Source organism: Dermochelys coriacea, chromosome 3 (assembly GCF_009764565.3).
Source record: "Dermochelys coriacea isolate rDerCor1 chromosome 3, rDerCor1.pri.v4, whole genome shotgun sequence".
NCBI classification, from domain to species: domain Eukaryota; kingdom Metazoa; phylum Chordata; order Testudines; family Dermochelyidae; genus Dermochelys; species Dermochelys coriacea.
In genome coordinates this window covers 84481302-84501264 of record NC_050070.1, presented here as the reverse complement: position 1 = coordinate 84501264, position 19963 = coordinate 84481302, and the positions used below count along the sequence as shown (strand labels likewise).

The 19963-nt window shown below is 40.1% G+C and overlaps 1 protein-coding gene across 3 annotated transcripts in view; it reads right to left on the bottom strand.

Moving 5' to 3' along the window:
- Positions 1-19963, bottom strand: part of LOC119852731 — a 143634-nt gene that overhangs the window by 91494 nt on the left and 32177 nt on the right. For all 3 annotated transcript variants that reach the window (XR_005291796.2, XM_038394346.2, XM_043510788.1), the window contains 8 exons: positions 19401-19510; positions 19015-19150; positions 18706-18909; positions 13714-13906; positions 12351-12478; positions 10449-10649; positions 9382-9503; positions 4954-5182 (listed from right to left, as the gene is read on the bottom strand). Coding sequence is in view for 2 of the 3 variants with exons in the window: in XM_038394346.2 (XP_038250274.1) it covers positions 4954-5182; positions 9382-9503; positions 10449-10649; positions 12351-12478; positions 13714-13906; positions 18706-18909; positions 19015-19150; positions 19401-19510 (1323 nt within the window). In the remaining variant the exon portion in view is untranslated. The remainder of the gene's footprint in view (positions 1-4953; positions 5183-9381; positions 9504-10448; positions 10650-12350; positions 12479-13713; positions 13907-18705; positions 18910-19014; positions 19151-19400; positions 19511-19963) is intronic.

Here is a 19963-nt window from a genome sequence, read left to right as displayed (position 1 = left end):
TCGTGCTCACACAATGAGTAGTCTCCCCTATGCTGTTCTGGGGCCAGTGGTGCTGGGGTGGGGACAGAGACAGCCTCAGATGGGCCCCATTTGACCCCCTTCCTCCCCAGGACAGCAGTCCCTGCTTGGGCTCCTTCTGCCCCTCCTTTGACTGCTTCTGCCCCACTGACTGTAATCTCTGATATCCCTTGTAAATATATGTATGATTTTTAAAAAAGGAATAGCTATATTCCTGGACCCAATACTCCTCAGACTTACTCTGGGATAACTATAGTGACCTAAAAAGAGTTATTTCTCATTTACCACCTGTGTGAGATCAGAACCAGGCCATCTAGATTTAATCCTCTTCCCACTGAAATCAGTTGGGAGTTTTGCCATTTACTCCAAAAGTAGCAAGACTGTACCCTTAAGGATGATAAGTAATTTAGATTCAAAATATGGGCTTTGTTCAAAGGATTGTACAAAACCTGGCCCCATCAATAGAAATGTCTTTGTCATCATTATTGTTAAAATGTCAACAAAAAAGAGGTTTTTTGATGTAAACATCTCCCTTCAGAGTTGGAAACTCAAAAATCAAGAATACTGTGCTAATGTATGAGGGACATAATGCAAAAGTGACTATAAGCAAAATTATAATTGGACAATGTCACTTAACTGTGCAAGATGAATGTAATGTAAAAATATAATCAAAGAGCATAAATGAAGAAAAGTAAACTAGATTTTAACAATTCTGTTTAATAGTTAATAAAGGTTAGAATTATGCATATGCGCACGCACACGCACACGCACACGCACACGCACACACACACACACACACACACACACCCTATGTTAAAAGAATATTACAATTGCAAAATCAAATACTTAGACATTAGGAAATGCAAGAATCACAGTTGACCATGCAATCTTCATTCAATCCCCATAATTATATGATCACAGACTATTTCCTGCCGCGCCCCCCCTCCCCCAGATCCCTGCCTCACTCAGTGCACAGGATGGACAGTGCTCACTTAATGAACAACTATTCAATATTTTTGTTTTATCCTCATCGTTCAACGTGTGGCCCCATGACTTTAAAAAAACAAAAAACAAAAACAAAACAAAAAAACAGCACACAATTCAGACCCTGCACTGAAAAAATAATTATTAATTTCCTCACAGGCTTTTGTATGGCACTCATCACTATAGGAGTCACAAACACTAATGAAGTTCTTTTCACAATGCCCCTGTGAAGCTGATGGGATGGTATTATCCCTGTTTTACAGATGGGGAACTGAGGCACAAAGATTAAGATCAAACGTATCCACTAATTGTGGGTGCCCAATTTGAGATACCTAGGACCTGATTTGTCAGAGTTTGTAACATTATAGAACACTTTATATGTTCAAAGCATAGCCCCATTGACTTCACTTGCAGCTGAGAGTACTAAACACTTCTGCAAATCAGAGCCCAGGTGTGACGTAGCACCCCATAATGCTTTATAGAAATATGCTTATGAGTGTAAATATGACATAACTGGAATAAGTTTTATGCTAGATATGCCATGTAATATATCTTTGCAAAGGTTATGATCTACTGAATATATTCATCCTATTTGTATCCATGTATCATTTTTATATATGAAGATATGAGCGTTGGCTCTATGCTTGTATTTAAAGTGTTTGCTGTAGGAAGCACATAAGGCAGATTTGGTCAACATAGTGTGAAGGGGTTATTCAAGTAATTGGGAGTACTTAACTAACAATGGACTTTGGGAGACACCAGTCCACATCTGAGCTTTCCTGTGAATGTTCAAACTAACATGTAAACAATGGCATTGGCCTGCAAAAAGCTGAATCATTCATAGACATGTGACTTGCCCAGGTGGCTACAGACTCCATCTTGTTGCTGTGATTTTGCACAGGAGAACAAAGGGGTTTCTGCCCACAAGAGAAAGAATATAAAAGGCCCTGGAAACCCTTCCATTTTGTGTTCAGCTGGCTCAAAAGATAGCCTCTCCACCCCAAAGAGATACCGAAAAGAAACTGGAACAAAGGACAGTAACTACAGGGGTGTGAGTGATTCCTGGATCCAAACTAGGAAGGAGTCTAGTTTGTCAAAGAAGCTTATTGAAACATCTCTGAAGGTGAGATTTACCTGCATTTAGTTTCTTACTGTATTAGGTGTAGACTTGCATGTTTTTGTTTTATTTTGTTTGGTAATTTACTTTGTTCTGTCTGTTATTACTTGAAACCACTTAAATCTTAAACCACTTAGTTTTAGCCTAACTAAAAGAAGGTTGAGGGGAGATATGATTGCTCTCTATAAATATATCAGAGGGATAAATACAGGAGAGGGAGAGGAATTATTTAAGCTCAGCACCAATGTGGGCACAAGAACAAATGGGTATAAACTGGCCACCAGGAGGTTTAGACTTGAAATTAGATGAAGGTTTCTAACCATCAGAGGAGTGAAGTTTTGGAATAGCCTTCCAAGGGAAGCAGTGGGGGCAAAAGATCTATCTGGCTTTAAGATTCTACTCGATAAGTTTATGGAGGAGATGGTATGATGGGATAAGGGGATTTTGGTAAGTAATTGATCTTTAAATATTCAGGGTAAATAGGCCTAATCCCCTGAGATGGGATATTAGATGGATGGGATCTGAGTTACCCAGGAAAGAATTTTCTGTATTATCTGGCTGGTGAATCTTGCCCATATGCTCAGGGTTTAGCCGATCGCCATATTTGGGGTCGGGAAGGAATTTTCCTCCAGGGCAGATTGGAAGAGGCCCTGGAGGTTTTTCGCCTTCCTCTGTAGCATGGGACACAGGTCACTTGAGGGAGGCTTCTCTGCTCCTTGAAGTCTTTAAACCACGATTTGAGGACTTCAATAGCTCAGACATAGGTGAGCTTTTCGTAGGAGTGGGTGGGTGATATTCTGTGGCCTGCGCTGTGCAGGAGGTCAGACTAGATGATCAGAATGGTCCCTTCTGACCTTAGTATCTATGAATCTATAAATCCTACTTTTTATACTTAATAAAATCACTTTTTGCTTATTAATTAACCCAGAGCAAGTAATTAATTCCTCGGGGAGCAAACAGCTGTGCATCTCTCTCTATTGGTGTTATAGAGGGCGGACAATTTATGAGTTTACCCTGTAAAACTTTATACAGAGTAAAATAAATTTGTTTGGGGTTTGGATCCCATTGGAATCTGGGTACTAGAAACAGGAGTACCTCTTACGCTGTTTTCAGTTAAGCCTGCAGCTTGTGGGGGATGTGGTTCATACCTGGGTCTGTGTTTGCAGCAGGCTAGCATGTCTGGCTCAACAGGACAGGGTACTGAAGTCCCAAGCTGGCAGGAAAAACAGGCTCTCAGGTAGGTCTGAGCACATCAGGTGGCAGTCCTAAGGGGGTTTCTATGACCCAACCCAACCCATCACACCAGGGTCTCAAGTCAGGCAGCCAGAAACTGAGGAACACACAATTAGGAAAAGTGTGGTTTAAGTGACTTGATGAGCATCACACAGGAACTCTTTGGCACAGGCAGGGTTAGAATCTAATCCTCCAGGTCAGCATTATACTGCCTTAAACACGAGACCCTCCTTTCTCTTCCTGCAATTCCCTGCTGCATTCACCACAAATCTCAAGTTTTTCAACAAAAGAAATAGGGGTCCTGCAGACAATAGATTCCTTTACTATACAACCAGTTTCAGTCTTACTTGTCCATCCAGTCTCAGTTCTTCCCCCTACTCCAATGGTTCTCAGTTCTAGTCTCTCCCCACGCAAATGCTCCATCTCCGTTTCCCTCTCTCTCCCCAGCCAGACTCCATTTCCAGTTTTCCCACACATGCACTGGCTCCTTCTCCCAATCTACTTTCCCTACCCCACCACAGGTTTGGCTCATCCCCCATGCATACAAATCAGGCAGCTTCCTCCTCCATGCTGGCTGGGCTAAGCAGAGTGAGGTCATTGAGAGCACAAGAGAGACAGTCTCCCTCTCATTTCAGGTACTTGGATCCAGACCTGGAAACCCCCTCACAGCCCTGAGCTTCAACTGAAGGGACAGTACTGCAAGGCACAGTGTGGAGCACACACAGTGCAGACAGAAACTAGAAACTGATAAAATTTAAGAAACCTTGACTGAGTGTGTGTGAACTATAATATTTCACAACAATGACCAATAGGCACTTGCCTGACACAAAGGCCACTCCCCGGCCAAATTTCAAATCCCTGCTCCAAAGCTTGGGGGGCATTGGAGCTTTTAAAAGAAAAGGTCACCAGATTTTTTTTATTTACTTTTAAAAACATGAGCAAAAAAAGCATTTCCCTCTAGCCTCATTTTTGGAAATTTGGCTAAAAATTTTCCCCAAAAATCAACCTGAGGCTGACACCAACCATGCGAAATTTCATCCCAAATGCCTAAAGTTTGGGGTGATGTTATAGGCAACAGAAAATAAGATATTATAAACGGGAAGTGTTGGGCAATCTGAATAGTAGGCAGTGTTACCAGCCCCACCTATAATAATATTTGTGCATACATCTAATCTTTTAATACTAATAACTATTAAACTGTGTACACACACACACACAGTAAATATAGGGCCCATTTCTGATCTCAGATCAGTTTTATGTTTGTGTAACTTTTTTTTACTTCAACTGACTATCCTTGATTTATTGTGTTTCGTTGGTGTGAGATCAGAATAAGATGCGCTTTTTTTTTTTTTTTTTTTTTATCACTGTGCCTTTAAGTTGGGATCTTTTGCATTACAAACAAACAAAGGACCTTGATCAATATATAAATTCCAGTCAAATAACTAAACCAATACTAAAAGATTGTAGAAGTAAAACATTAACAACTAAACAAAGAACATGTATTATAGCACCAAGGTCTTTCCATTCTTACAACATTTACTCAACTGAATTTACAAGTTACAACAATTCTCACTTACATAAAAAGTACAAATTGAACCTACATCTTTCTGAATTTGAGAGCTGTATGAAGATTCAGTCTTTTCCATGGTCAGCCATTCATCCACTGCTAGCTGAAGTACTTGTTTTTCTAGACTAGTCGCCTCACTGGATGTTTTTGGTCTACAGATGCTATAGAACTCCTGAAAGACATACTCAAGAGCTTTCGGGATTAAAGATGCCAGGCCCAGGGAAGGATGAAACTCCAGCAAGTAAATGTTCTTCAAAGTAGGGCTTTAAAAAAAAGTGACATTCATTAAATTGGTGAATTTATTGGAGAACATGATCACTACCGAAGAAAAAAGATCCTGTTTTATAAGCAATTGGCAGGACAAACTTTTATACTGGTGCAGTGGATGCTGCTTAATAGCAATCCTTATATTAACTTCCAGTTAACAGTAACATTTCGCTGGGAATCCATCCCATCGACTTCAATGATAATAGGATTTGGATATCAGCAACATCATGCTGATGTGAACACTGAGCCTTGGGGTGGCTTTGGGGAATCGGACTGTCACTTTGTGTGCATGAAAACTCTGTGGGCATGGGGGAGGCAATTACACCTTGTGTAAAATTAATATGGCTAATATAATGTTATTGAGATTAAACTATATGGAAGGAATGTGCATTTTCCCAGGACATGTGCAGTGTATATTGGAGAAGGGGTAAAAGGAATGCAAATAAAACACGGTACTTAAATAAAATCCTAATAGGGTTCCAAAAGGAGCCACAATAGGTTGCGCTTTCTTTTTCAGATCTCTGTGTGATTTGGAGCAGGAGATGAAAGTGGAAAGTAATCAAAACTCTGCTGGAAGTAAAATGTTTCCCTTTTAAGACAGTCTCTGAGCTGCTAACAGCTTTGGATCCAAAAGCAAGCTAGTAAGCCTCTGTGTAAATGCAAATTACCTAGCTGATGGGCACAAAGGAGCTGCAAATAATGAATACATCTGGTCAGCAAACAAGTTACTAGAAGACTCAGATTATGGCCCTCCAGGAAAGGGAGGAAAAAACAAGTCAAGCCTGAAAATAAAGTTAACCTTAAGAGGGTGTGTGCATGTGCGTGTGTGCAGTGCTAAAATCTGAAGCTGTGTCTCAGCTATTACCTGAGAATAAACTTAATGCTTGGTACAGCAGAGAAACTATTGCAAACTTGCTCTGTTGTACAAGAGGGGAAACTGAGATACACCACCTCATGAATTTCATAAATTACCAGTGAGTGGGGTAATTCACTAGCCTGACTATAAAACAAAATAAGGACAGCCTGGAGGTAATTCTTCTGTTTTTCCTGCAATTAGCAAGGACTTTTGTGTAAAAAAAAAAAAAAAAAAAAAAAAAAAAAAAAAAAGTGGTGGTATTATTATTATTAAGCAATAATCTGTCCCCACTAGGGGGTGGTGGAAATTGTTTCTTTAGTTTTTCAGACACTCTACAAGAAAGCTGGCGCCAGCAGGAAAATTAACCCCGAATACCATGGATGTGGTATTGTGTTTGTCTGTGGTGTTTGTCTTGTTGCTAGCACTGTTGTGTTTTAATGAACAGAAAATCTCATGATGGGATGGAATCATGTTTTGCTAAGGGGGAGGAATGAGAACCGGGACACAGGTGTAAGGCTCTGTGGTGTCAGAGCTGGGAAGGGGGACACTAAGGAAGGACACTGGAATCATGCTTGCTGGAAGTTCACCCCAATAAACATTGAATTGTTTGCACCTTTGGACTTCGGGTATTGTTGTTCTCTGTTCATGCGAGAAGGACCAGGGAAGTAAGTGGGTGAAGGAATAAGCCCCCAACACATGCTGCCTATTTAGAAATGTTTTTGGAAGAAAGGCCCAGGCCGCAGGACGATTTGTGGGGTTCAGCCAGGGAAGGAAATCCTGGGATGTGCCTTCTCTGGCTGCAACCTCACAAATCTGCCTGTGCCTGGGGACCACAGAGGACATAAGGGGCTGAGGTACCTGCAACCCTGCCCAGTGGGGGAGCCCCTGCTGGAGTTCTGGTGCTAGAAGCTGTGGGTAGGGCAGCAGCCAGGAGCGGGACTGCAGCCCAGATGCCAGGGCTTTCCAAAGGGAGCAGGGGTGCTGGGGGCTGCCAGAGCTGCACAGTACCTCTCCCTGCTGCTGCCCTGCCCACAGCTTTCCCTCCCTGTGGAAAGCCTTGGCATCTGGGCTGCAGCCTCCCTCCCTGCCCACAGGCAGGTTTGTGGGGCCAGTGTTTCCTTCCCTAGCTGCAGCCTTACAAATCTGCCATATACTTATTAGCAACTGCTGGATATTAGCAACTTTTTGCTGGCACGTGAGGAGCTGCTAATAAACAGAATCTACTGCATACGTATTTGGCATGTCACTTTTGTAGCACTCAAAAAAAAAACAGCTCTGAACTGAATCCTTCTGAAAGTGGCAGGAATAAGTGTCTATTGCAAGTGATTAGTACACAAACTACAATGACTTTAGCCACCACTGGAAACTAAGACTTCCACAGGCAGAAATCAAGCAGCTCATCTGAAAATAAAGTAGAGGAGTTAATAAAAAAAAAGTTACATATGAAAGGAATGTAAAAGGAACTGTAAAGTTTTTATTTGTCAATGAAAGTAGAGAATAAAAACTTCAGTCTTTCGCTCCTCTGATGCATCTGCATACTCGACCCTCAAACCAGATCACTGTACTATAACTGTGGTCACACTTAATACTAACACTATAGCCAATTTCTGCAAAGATATATCACAATATTGATAGAGTGATTCTAAAGTTATGGGTTGTAAGCCAATGGTCTGAATGGACTCTCCCCCAGCATGCATCTATCTATCTATATGGAGGAAAGATCTCAGGAGCAGACCATATTTGCATAGACACACCTACTTTGCCTAGATGACCAGCAGATGCAGCTGCTTTGCCAAAAGGAACAATTTTAGCAGTTTGGGGTTAAAATTCACTTAAGTCTTGGATGCAGGGGTAGTGAAATGTTGTTTCCTTATTGTATGAGTAAAGGGCAGCAGAACTGTACTTAAAATGCCCTAATTGAGGGGGTCCCCCTAAACTGAACTTCACTCACTAAGCAGGGGGTTGTGATGCCAAATCCAAGTGAAAGTCAGAGAGGGTGGGAATAGGTACTCTTACCTGGTGGTGCAGACTCTGTTTAAAGGAGTACTTGTGGCACCTTAGAGACTAACAAATTTATTTGAGCATAAGCTGTGAGCTGTAGCTCATGAAAGCTTATGCTCAAATAAATTTGTTAGTCTCTAAGGTGCCACAAGTTCTCCTTTTCTTTTTGCAAATACAGACTAACACAGCTGTTACTCTGAAATCTGTTTAAAGGGTCTTAGATACATTTGACCCTCACCCTTCAGTGTTTAAAGACAGAGTTGATTTGACTCAATTGAGAGTCTTTGTTACTTCTCAGTGATCACTAGAGCTGTAGGCACTAATAAGCTGATTTAGGGGCTGAGCCTTAGATCCGGTGTGGGGACAGTGTAGTGTGAAAAGACAACACAGAAGAGGTAGCAGCAGTGAGGTTCCCCATTACCCAGTGAAATCATTAATGGGACTGGGCTAGGTGGTGAAATCTCAGCCTCACAGGTAAAGACAGCAGAGGCAGCAGCTGCAAAGAGAGGTGGAGGCACCACTCAACTACCCACCTGAACACACTACTGGATTCTGGGAGTTCACTGACCTCGAACAACCAACAGTTAAAGGGGTGCAGCAGAAGGAAAGGGACATTGGTCCACTGGACTTTCATGCTGCAAGGTGGAAAACTGAGGCAGAGGACTACTGCCCAAGATACTGTGGGGAAAGCATTTACTCATTGTTCGAATACTTTCAAATTTTTGTTTTGTTTTCCAAAATTAATGCGGTGTTCTCTCTCTCCCCTTAATAAAAGTTATCTCGTTATACACAACTTTAGTGCTTGCACGTGAGGAAGTATTGCCTATTAGAGGCACCCAGGGTGGTGATTAGTTTTCCCAGGTTTCTGGGTGTGGGCTTGAACCAGTTCTTTTTTGCAATGTTAAGAGGAACCCCTAGATATTGAACCCAGCCCTTATTGCTGCCACTACCATCTAGTGGAAGGTAATATTCTGGGACTGACACAGCTACAACAAAAAATAGTGATCCTGAAAGTGAATTTTTGACATTAGTATTATACACCTCTTATAACTGGGAATATTAATTTCCCAATGCAATGCAAAAATGAATGAATTAAATCCACTATCAGGAAAAAAATCACTTTTCTTGCTCAGACGTCTCTCTAGCAAACCAGAGGGTGTATTAAATAGTAAAAGTCCTAACATGTTAATCTCCATTAGATGGTCCTTCCTCAGGCAATTACAATTTGGGATCCAGCACCTTAGACAGCAAGTTTCATTATCTGAAGACAGAAATCAATTACAACCACTAGAACATAAAACTTACAGCCAGTCTTGTTGGAAGTATTAAATTACTCACCAGTTGTTGTTCAGCGAGATAAGTTGCTTAGCAATTATATTATGGGGAAGTCCAAATTCACTGATATTATCTGTCTGATCTTTTCGCCAAATCTTTTGGACATATTCCCGCTGGGCATCTATCTGGAAATCAGTAATCAAAACATGATATAAGTGACATTAGCAAACAAAACTCAAAACATATCTGTCAATGTTCAAGACAAAACACAAATTCTTTTGAGTTAAATATTTTATTTAGTTGTCAATTGAGTTATATTAAGGATTGTTTGGGCCCTAAATGTTGATGGCTACCATTTTTTTTTATTAACAGTGCTACTAACTACAATAAATTCGTACTTGGGGCCCTCTATCTCAGGATCACAAAGAACTTTACAAGTGTTCATTAATTAAGCCTCCAAACTTCCACTTTGCGGACTGGGAAACTGAGGCACAAAGAAATGAAGTGACTTGTGCAAAGCTACATAGAAAGTGTGTGGCAGAACTTAGAATAGACCCCAAAGCTCATGACTTCATTTTGTACTTTAATTACTTGGCAAGGCTTCCACTCTCTTCACAACTATCTGCCAAACCGTGAAGTACATTTTAAAAACAAAGTATTAATGATTTTTGTTTACACTTTCTTCAGTGATGGAGAGGAGCAACATCAGGCATTTAAACATGAGTTCTCAGTCTCCCATTGCATTGTGAACTTGAGGGTGACCACAGAATCTAATTATATTTTTTAAATTTCCAGTTTGCTCAGCTTTTCTTCTTGTCTCCAATTTCAATAGATGAAGTCTTTTAAAGTGTGTAAATTAAATAGAACTCTGCAATCTTTCCAACGTTCACTTTTTATTTAAGTGCAAGTTTCAGCTTTCTCCTGTTGACTTATGGGAATTTAATTTATGGAGTATTCATCCAATTTCATTGTTAGACTAATACTGAGAAGTTATAACCCAACTTAAACAGAAGCACTGCAAACCTATACCCAGTACACTTGAGGCTTCTTAGTGAATCAAAGTTATCATTTCAAGTATCAGTTCCCCCCTCCAGTTCTCCCACAGGATAATGTCAACAAACCCTACTTACATGTTGGTTGAATATCTCTCTCACCAGCTGCAGCTGAAGCCTTAGGCAGATGCATTCATCATTGTAAGTGTTCACAAAATACCTGAGGCTGAGATCAAATCGTGGGCGTTTGTGCATGATATCTGTTATTGCTTGGGCCAAAGCAAATCTTTCTTCTGTATCCAGAGCATGCTGGTAAGCCTCAAAGTAACCATCTAGAAGCTGAAGGATATTCAAAAGTGAGTACAGGTAACAGGGACTTGTTTTCCTGTTTACTAGCCTAATATTCATTTTTTGCTGGTAATGGAGAGATTTCACGTACAACAGAGGGGCAAGCGATACCAGTAGTCTGTCTAGTTTGGTATCCTGTTTCTGACAAAAACCAGTACCAGAAGCTTCAGTTCAAGACATTTCAACAATAACCTGCTCACAAAAGAAGTTTCTTCCAAGCCCCAGGCAATTAGCAGCTGGTTTATGTCCTGAAGCAAGAAGGTTTTATCTATATAAAATTGAACACCTCTTTAGAGCTTCAGAATCTTTAATGTACTTCTCCTCATGACACCCCTGTGAGATAAGTATTACTATCCCTATTATATCGATGGAGAACTCAGGCAGAGAGAGGCTACACACCTTGCTCAAGATCACATACAGAAAATCTGTGGCAAACCAAGGAATTGAACCCATTTCTCGCAAGTCCTAGGCAAGAGCCGTCACCACTGGACCATCCTAATTCCTCAACACATGTAGACTAGTATTATACCCCTACCAAGCTCCATGCCCCTACTAGCCTGAAAGTTCCAACCTCACCTTGAGACACCATATATTCCTACGTGGAAATGGCTGTCGCACATACACAATGTTTTCAAAAAATTTGAAGTATCAACCAATTTAAGAAGTGCAAAGACAATGAAGGGGTGATATGATTAATACAGACTTGCTGAGATAAACAACTGGATATAGATATACATACCCCTTCTACCACAACAGCAAATGCACAGGGGGTTTCTGAGATTTCTGTGTGCATGTATTTCATGTATGTATGTATGAAAATGAATCCATTTTTACTTAGAGTTCTATTTACTAACCTCTCCTTGCTTAGCACATAGAAATTCCCCTATGCTCTTTCTGCTGTTGTGATGTGGCAGAGGGGCTGTGCTGGGAATAAGAATGAAGTAGAAATGGGCGATTCAAGTGTGTGAGAAGGGCCTTTACTCTGCTCTTCGGAAGCATCCATCTATGCTTCCTTGCACAGGACTTTATGCCCTCACAATATAGTGCTATCACCATTCCCAGCTATATAAACTTATTATTGTTATCTATTATTTGTATTATTGCTCTAGGCATGGACCAAGACCACATTGTGCTTAACACCGTACAAAATAGTTTAAATCATCCTCCTCTAGGTCTCTTATTCCATTCTTGTTTCATCTTTGTCTTTCAAATTATAAACTCTTTGGGCAGGAATGACCATGTGTATTCATTGGTGTTCTGTACAGTGCTCTTGCAAACTATTGGCTCTTCCCTAAATTCTGTTTTTCCAACTGTTCTAGTGAACAGCAAATCACTTGATGTGGATTTTTGAGTTTGCAAATGAGAAAAGGTTCTGCTTTATGTACAATCCAGTGGGTATGCTTGCTGAGAATAAGACTTTTGTACTAATCCACAGCATTTAATTCACTGATAACGTAACTGACAGAAGTATTAATATTTAGAAACAACTATGCGATGCAACACATGAATATTTGTTTAGCAATATCGAAAGCCATCTCTATCATGTTCTCTAATGTAACCAGCAGTAGCAGGTTGTGTCAACTATATGAATCTTCCATATTGGAAGATTAATAAAAAAATTAAATAATGAATTGGAGATTAACTGGTATGTATTAATAGTTTTCAGAGTTTCTTCATTGGGTGGGGATGTACCTGACGTTTATTCTCTAAGAGAGTGGCTTCACAAGTCCAAATGTCAAGCAGCACCGCAAATCGATCCACAGATGCGTGGGCCCATGCTAAGAGGTTGTCATCACTAGATTGATGGTATGTTACATGGCCTAGGAAAGAAAGTGAACAGTGCAGTAAATGTTGGTGTTTTTAATGAGAGACATCTCCAACTGGTCAGCACCTCTTACAGGTGACTAGTCTGATGGGACTTTCACAAGAGACAACACAGAAGCAGGCCAAGATAGGTTTTAGAGTAATTTACACATACCAAATTTTCTGAAACTTGATGTCACCCTATTTATTTACAAAAAGAGAGACTCTGTTTTACCTTTACCAGAGAATAGAAGGCCAGACAGCAGATTTAAAATTCCACAGGTTCTGGAGGCCTCTATGCAGTCTAAAATGCAAACACCAAGTGTCTGGGAAATTTTATTTGAATATGTGTGATCCATCAAACACACAAATTCAAACAAATGCTGTTTGGTGTAAAAGGAAAAGAGGGATGGGAATTGTTTGGGGAACTCCAGGTAAAGAGACATAAATCAGGATAAGCTCAAAGAGGTTGAAAAGTACATTTGTTAGTTTGTCAGAGGATTTAATCTTAGTTGCAGTTATCTCTACCTCCTCACCCCAAAACCTCAGAGCTGTGTTTGTAAATCACTTAAATCTTCAGTCTCCCATCTCACCCAAAGTCCATTAATGCATGGCCTGTTGTGGATTATTTTTCTCCTAGTTCTTTATGCTCCCATGCCAGAGATCCTGGTTCCAGTCTCTGTGACTGGATCAACAGGGACTGTGATGAGGAGGCAGAGTGCTTTCACTTTCAACTCATTTCCTATGATAAAAAAACTAAATCTGCAATGTGAAATAATTAGCAGTTTAGTTTTTACCACAACGGAGGGAAGATTAAGAGTGGGTGGAGATGCATAAAGTCCTGAGCTGCCTTTTGAGCAGCACTTTCAGAAGCAGCAGTAGTTTAAAAACTATGAACTTTTTCCTCCTCTAGCCCATCCTTGTCACCTTCAGTTGCATATTTTCACCCCACTCTCAGGCCACTTCAATAATCTTTCTTCCCTCATTAACTCTATTTAATATAACAAGGTCCCAGGTGTATCTTGTGGGCAGAGCACTGGAGTGGCATCAGCAATAAGTGACAATTATTCCACGTGCTCGGACACTGTTGTGATGGATGTGGTATAAAAGCCTACATAGAATGAGTAGGAAAGGATCCAGGTGTTCAATCGGAAAAATGTCTATGCACAATGTCCATAGCTACACTTCAAAAAAGTCATCGCATAAGTCCAGTTTGACTCCCTGCTTTTGAGCCATCAGCATTTGATCTTACTTTTATCTTGTTCAATGTACTGGCTTGCCACGAGCAGCAGCTGATTTTCGAGGTCCTTCAGGTCCTTTAAAGCTACATCGTACATGATGTAAGCCCCTCGCTGGTCCTGTGTGTGAATGTATCCATCTTGAGTGGTGTAAAAGTCATCATGATTTTCCACTTCTGAAAACTCCATGAACTGTGCACTGTGGACCTGTGCAATGGCAAATCCAAAGAGACATTGTGATACAAGCAATCAGTTTTACAAGACATGCAATGATGCAAACCAATATATCTAAAAGCAGGCCTGAGCCTGAAGGAGACAGTCTGCAAGGTCACCAAACAGCAATAAAGTACAGCCAGAAATAAAAACTATACGAGAAAAGATATCACATTTCTGTGCTTCTACCTTATGAAAGCTATTTTGTTATATAGTGATAAGGGTTGTAAATGAGTTTCCGTTATTAGCCTGATTTTGCCCTCATGCCCCAAAACCACACACAAAAAAAGTCATATAGCCTCAAAATTAGTAGGTTAGCTCAAGACAGAATTTTTTTCTACAAATAATGAATCAGACAAGGACTTCCTTAATTGTAACACTCAAGCAGGTGTTCACAATATTTTTTTTAAAGTTTTCTATCTTTCTGCCACTTTGTAACAAAAAAGCAACAGAGAAGAAAAATAAAATTTAGTTTGTCAGACTTCTTTTCAACTATTGTTTTCCTTATCATCTTTTCCAATTCCATAATATTGCTTGTCATGCATTTCTGTGTTACATAACATTTTGAAGGACTTGGGAAGAACCCCCAAGCATCCAAAAGGTTTAGCTATCGCCATTTGGGTTCTGAAATGGTGTATTAACTGATGTGTTTCAGAGTAGCAGCCGTGTTAGTCTATATTCGCAAAAAGAAAAGGAGTACTTGTAGTCTCTAAGGTGCCACAACTACTCATTTTCTTTTAACTGATGTGTGTGTGCTGGATTGTACAACATTTACTTGCAGGTACTGAACCAATGGGATTGTTTAACATTTACCTATACCTCTTATTCCTCTAAAATCAACAGCATCTTTAAAAGAGTTGGTCCAGATTATCTACTCTAGCGCTGTGCCACTGTTCGATACTGTTCAGTAATATCCCTGGCATGAGCTTCACATTGCAATTAATAGGAGTGGTGTTGGCTTTCAAAGCAGTAGAAGCTAAGCCAGAAAAAAAAGCACTTTTCTTCTAGAATAAGAGTGTCCATATGGGGAGTATGGTATGACAGTTAATTTCCAAGTGTAGACAAACCCTTGGCATACAGCCGCAGGGTGACCAGACAGCAAATGTGAAAAATCAGGACAGGGGCTGGGAGGTAATAGGAGACTATATAAGAAAAAGACCCAAAAAATCGGGACTGTCCCTATAAAATCGGGACATCTGGTCACCCTATACAGCCGTGTCTAACTTTAATTTATTTTTTAAATCCAGCAGGGACATGATCTGTCTGGCTGTTTTGGCCCCTGCTGGAGACATCAGTGCCCTGATACCTCTGCTTAAGAAAAATCTGCTCTGGTCAGGCTACTAGTAAGATCTAGTCCTCCACAGGCCTAGAAGGGCCAGAAGGTGACATAAACCGAGAGGGAGCCAGCAGGCCAGTTAAGAAAGCTTGTCTGCTTCTTGTAGTGCTGGGTGACTCTGGGAGACAGAAGGAACTCCCCAGAGTAAACGCAGATCCCCAAGGCCTTGTTGGGTCCTGGTCTTAAAGTGCTGAAGCCAAACACCTGCTTTTACATTTGTTTGTTTAAAGGCACAGGCCACCAGATTCTGAATCGGTAACTATTTATTGTAAACAGAGGCAGGGACCATCTGCAATGCCATGCCTTGAAACTGGGGGTGCAACAGCAGTAAGGGAAACCTCTTACAAGAATGACAGGTTTAAGTTACTGTATTTATTTAATATCTTTTTACAAGATTCTTATTCTTCATTTATATGCAAAGTCTGTTTTTAACTTTTCTGTGTCACCATCCTAATTCGCACGGTCAAATATTATAGTGTAATATCTTAACATTGCCAGCCTTCCTCCTCTCTTTGGTTTTACTAAGATCCTCCTCTTGACCCTAGGAAATCAGTGATGTCAAACAAGTTTACCTCTCCCAAAATGCCTGCCAAAACTCCATTATAAAGAGAGATGGGCAAACAGAATACTTGCCCTGGGCAAGGCATTAATTTTAATTATGGAAACCTCACCACACCAAATAAATCAATGCATTGCCCAATGCTCTTTAACTGACTTAGTAGTAACAGAATGTTAACTGCAGAGATCTGTGCTGGACTAGAGAAATATTCATATTCATATTTCATTAGCCAGTAAATTCCCACAAAAACCTGTTTAATTTAAATGTAGTATTAAATCAGCTTGTTAACATTCTTTTCTTCTTTCTGCTATAAGTATGTGCTCTTTGTTCTTTACTTACATTTCTGAAGTGAGTATTAAGCTTCAGTGCTCTCAGAAGTGACAGGGTAGGGAATTTGTTAACATTTAAAAAATCCTTTATAGCAGAATCAAGGTAAGCTTGCTTTAGATAAGTAACTGAGAAAATATCACAGTGAGAAGCACAATACAAGGCAGAAGTTTTAAGTACCAGTAAATTCCTACATCAGTTCAGGGAAGACCCTGAAATTTTGCTTTTTCACTCTACCCCCTCAATTTTCAATTGGACTTTGCTATTTGTCTTTCCAATTAGACCGCCGTCTGGAAGTGGTCACCACAAAATATTGTGAAATATGAGAACACTCCCACAAAATTGGAGAATCCACTCCCTCCCCCCCCCCAAAACAAAACAAACAGAAAACAAACCAGGGAGCATCCCTGCAATGTTTATAGTTTGGAGCCACATTTTAAAGAAGCCTCAACCAGGCCTTCAACTTGATGCCCACAATTGTTTGTAGGTGCAAATAAGCCTTTTAGAAATCCAGCTGTACATCTGTGCCTTCAGATCAGGTAGCTGTGTGTCTAGGAGGTGTTATTAGTGCCCATCATTATTTGTGCCTGTCATTTTCTCCTGTAGCTGCTCAGAAGCATTAAGACCACAAAACCCACATAGGATTACAAACTAAATGTTCGCAAAAAGAAAAGGAGTACTTGTGGCACCTTAGAGACTAACAAATTTATTTGAGCATAAGCTTTCGTGAGCTACAGCTCACTTCATTGGATGGTCTCTAAGGTGCCACAAGTACTCCTTTTCTTTTTGCGAATACAGACTAACATGGCTGCTACTCTGAAAACTAAATGTTAACACCCTTCACATACTTCCCTCCTCAGTGCATTGCTACACTTGACTCTGTCTACCTTGATTACAGCAGCCTCCAATGAGAAAATGCTGTTCCAAGCCAAATCCTAGGACTGAAGGAGGAGGGATGCAGCCCAGAAGGATTTTTAGTTTCACTCAATATATTTCTTGAATGCCCTTGCATCCTGAAAAGAAAAGGAGTACTTGTGGCACCTTGCATCCTGAAACTGAGTGTCATGCCTCTGATGCCTCCAGTCTCAACCAGCCTGAGGTTGCAATGTGAAATGATGGCCTTAAATCTGGGTTTCCTGCACAGCAGTGTGATGTATTAACTATACACGGAATGCCCAGCTCATAGATTACAGTCTTATCAAAGTGATATAGTCATAATACAAATAAGCTTGTCCAACTGGACTCCCATGTGGGGTGAGAAGTATAAAACTTGGCACCACCAGCTTGCAAGTTACAGCATAATCAGTTAAAAAAGCAGAGCAGGCTTGAGGCTCTGTCAATTAGTCTGCCAGGAAAGCAGTTGTTTTATTATCATAAACTTCCTAAGAGACAGTCTTTGCAGTATATTAACAAATCATATTAGAAACTGTTATTAGGGAAACACTGGAGGATGTGCTACCAATTGCATTGCCAGTTGAACTGTTGTTGGTTTAGTAAATAATATTTATCTTGGCTTTAGCTGAAGTTCAAACTTATACATCAGTACCTTTGAATTATCCTGGGAAAGCACATTGATTATTTCACTGTCACTCATAATTACACCCTCTCTCCCACCACCTCATCCTCAACACCCCCACCCCACACACAGAGTATTTAACAGTCACTTTCCAGATCACAGAGTGCTGGGAAAAATGTGGTCAGGCTTGTTCCTTACACCATCTTCCACATTTTGGGAGAGAAGGAGAGGGAAATAAAGAAACCTTATGCAAGTGAACTCATCATAACCCTGCTGTGAAGTAGTTCATCCAACTGGTACTATGAAGTATTTTTCAAGCAAAAAAGAAGCAGTTTCAGAAAGAGAGAGAGAATGCAGTATATACTCAGTATGTTCAGGGAATACACAATGGCATGCTATGGTACTGCACATGAATTTGGTATGGCTGCATTACTGTAGTAAAGCCAGCAGCAAGTTTTGAAGCTCACACTGAACAGGTTTCATAGTACAAACACATTGTTATAGATAAATAATATTATAATAGTGTTCTGTGCATTCCACATATTTTACACAGGGAAAAAAATTTACATGCCAAAATGCTTAAAAATCTTATTGAAATTATTTTTTTGTATACCTTCACCTGTAAAGCCAATTGCCATAGTTACAGCATTCCACCTATACAAACCTCAGAGGAAGATTTAAAAAAAACCAAAACCCTGTAACTAATACTTCTAGAGGTTTCTAAAATGTTACTTAAAACACTTTTTTCCATACATTATATTAAGGTCTGCTATCTCAGGGTCCCCAGGCTAGAACCAAATGCCTTACCAACTGCATATACCTCCCAGTTTTAGGCCATGATAGATCACAAGACAACAGCCCTTAAAGTTGTCAGGTAAAGAATCAAAGGAAGAGGATAAATGCAATTCAGATAGGATAAATTGCTGAGCTATCACAACAAAGTTTGCAATGGAGAGAGAAAAAGACTAAAAAAACCCCAAAGAGGAACATATTACATATTCCTATTTCAATCTACGTTTTGGATGACCCTTTTATAGAGTTATTGAATGGATCACCTTGAAATCAGCTGGTGTATAATGGACATAGTGGCGAGAACCAAGACCGCCAGAAACACCAATGCCTCCTTTGACAGCATTAACCCAACAGGTATCTTCAGCACTGGGGACTAGATTACCAGCATGCAGGGTGAGACCTGAGGTGCTGATTGTTAAAGTTCTTTCAACAGATCTGAAGTAGTTCAGGATTCCCAGGCAGACCCGCTGAAACAAAGGAGATACATAAACATATATTATTGTAGCTTAGGTAGGATTACACAGACTTTATGCCCTTGAAAAATTAACTCTGACATGGGTTTTTGTTTTTACCTGGAGGTCTCTGATTCTCAGGTGACGTAAGTAAAGGACGGACAAGTAGGCTCCTTTCCTCATGATAAGGTCCTTATTGTTGGCCTCTGTGCCCTCATCTAATCCCAGCAGCTGTAAGGTGGTTACATAACTATACCTTTTTCCAGACAGAAGAAAATTAAGTCATTGCTCCTCAAATTGATTTCTAAAACCCATCTAAATTAAAGAGACCTTTCATGTCCTGTCTAGAAGTGAACTACTGCCTATTGAATTAACTGCCATGGAAACCTGCAGCATAGCACAAAAAAATACAGAAGGGAGGACTAATGTTTTTGGCAGAGTCACACTTTGAAGTTGAGACAAGTGTAAGCATTTATTTTTCTTTACCAAGAAGAATATAGTTTTACCCTCTTTCTTTCTTCTTCCTGGAAGATCCTGGATTCTTGCTGAGACTGATAGTTTCCATACCCTTCTCATTCATAGCTACAGCAGGATTATTATCCTCTGTGTTTTGATCCTGTTTAAAAAAAAAACGGTTTTGAGAAGATGCTTACAGTTCTTGTTGTCAGCATTATACAAAGGCCTTATCATAAAAACCAGGGTCCAGGGGTGGACCTGCAGAGAGCTCATTGCCGGACTGGGGACTAGCATGAGCTACAGCAAGGGAAAAATCAGCATGGATACAGAAGAAGATTGGAAGCAAGTAAATCCCTCAATTAAAAAGGTGACTGGAAACAATTTTAACTGATTTTTAGTAAATTTCAATTATTTGTATCTGAATTTCAAAAGGCCTAAAATCACAGATTTCCCATTCAAATCAAGAAGGGAGCCAACATTAGAATAAGCCTTAATTTATACTTAAATGAGGAATAACAAGGAGTCCGGTGGCACCTTAAAGACTAACAGATTTATTTGGGCATAAACTTTCGTGAGTAAAAAAACCACTTCTTCAGATGCATGGAGTGAAAAT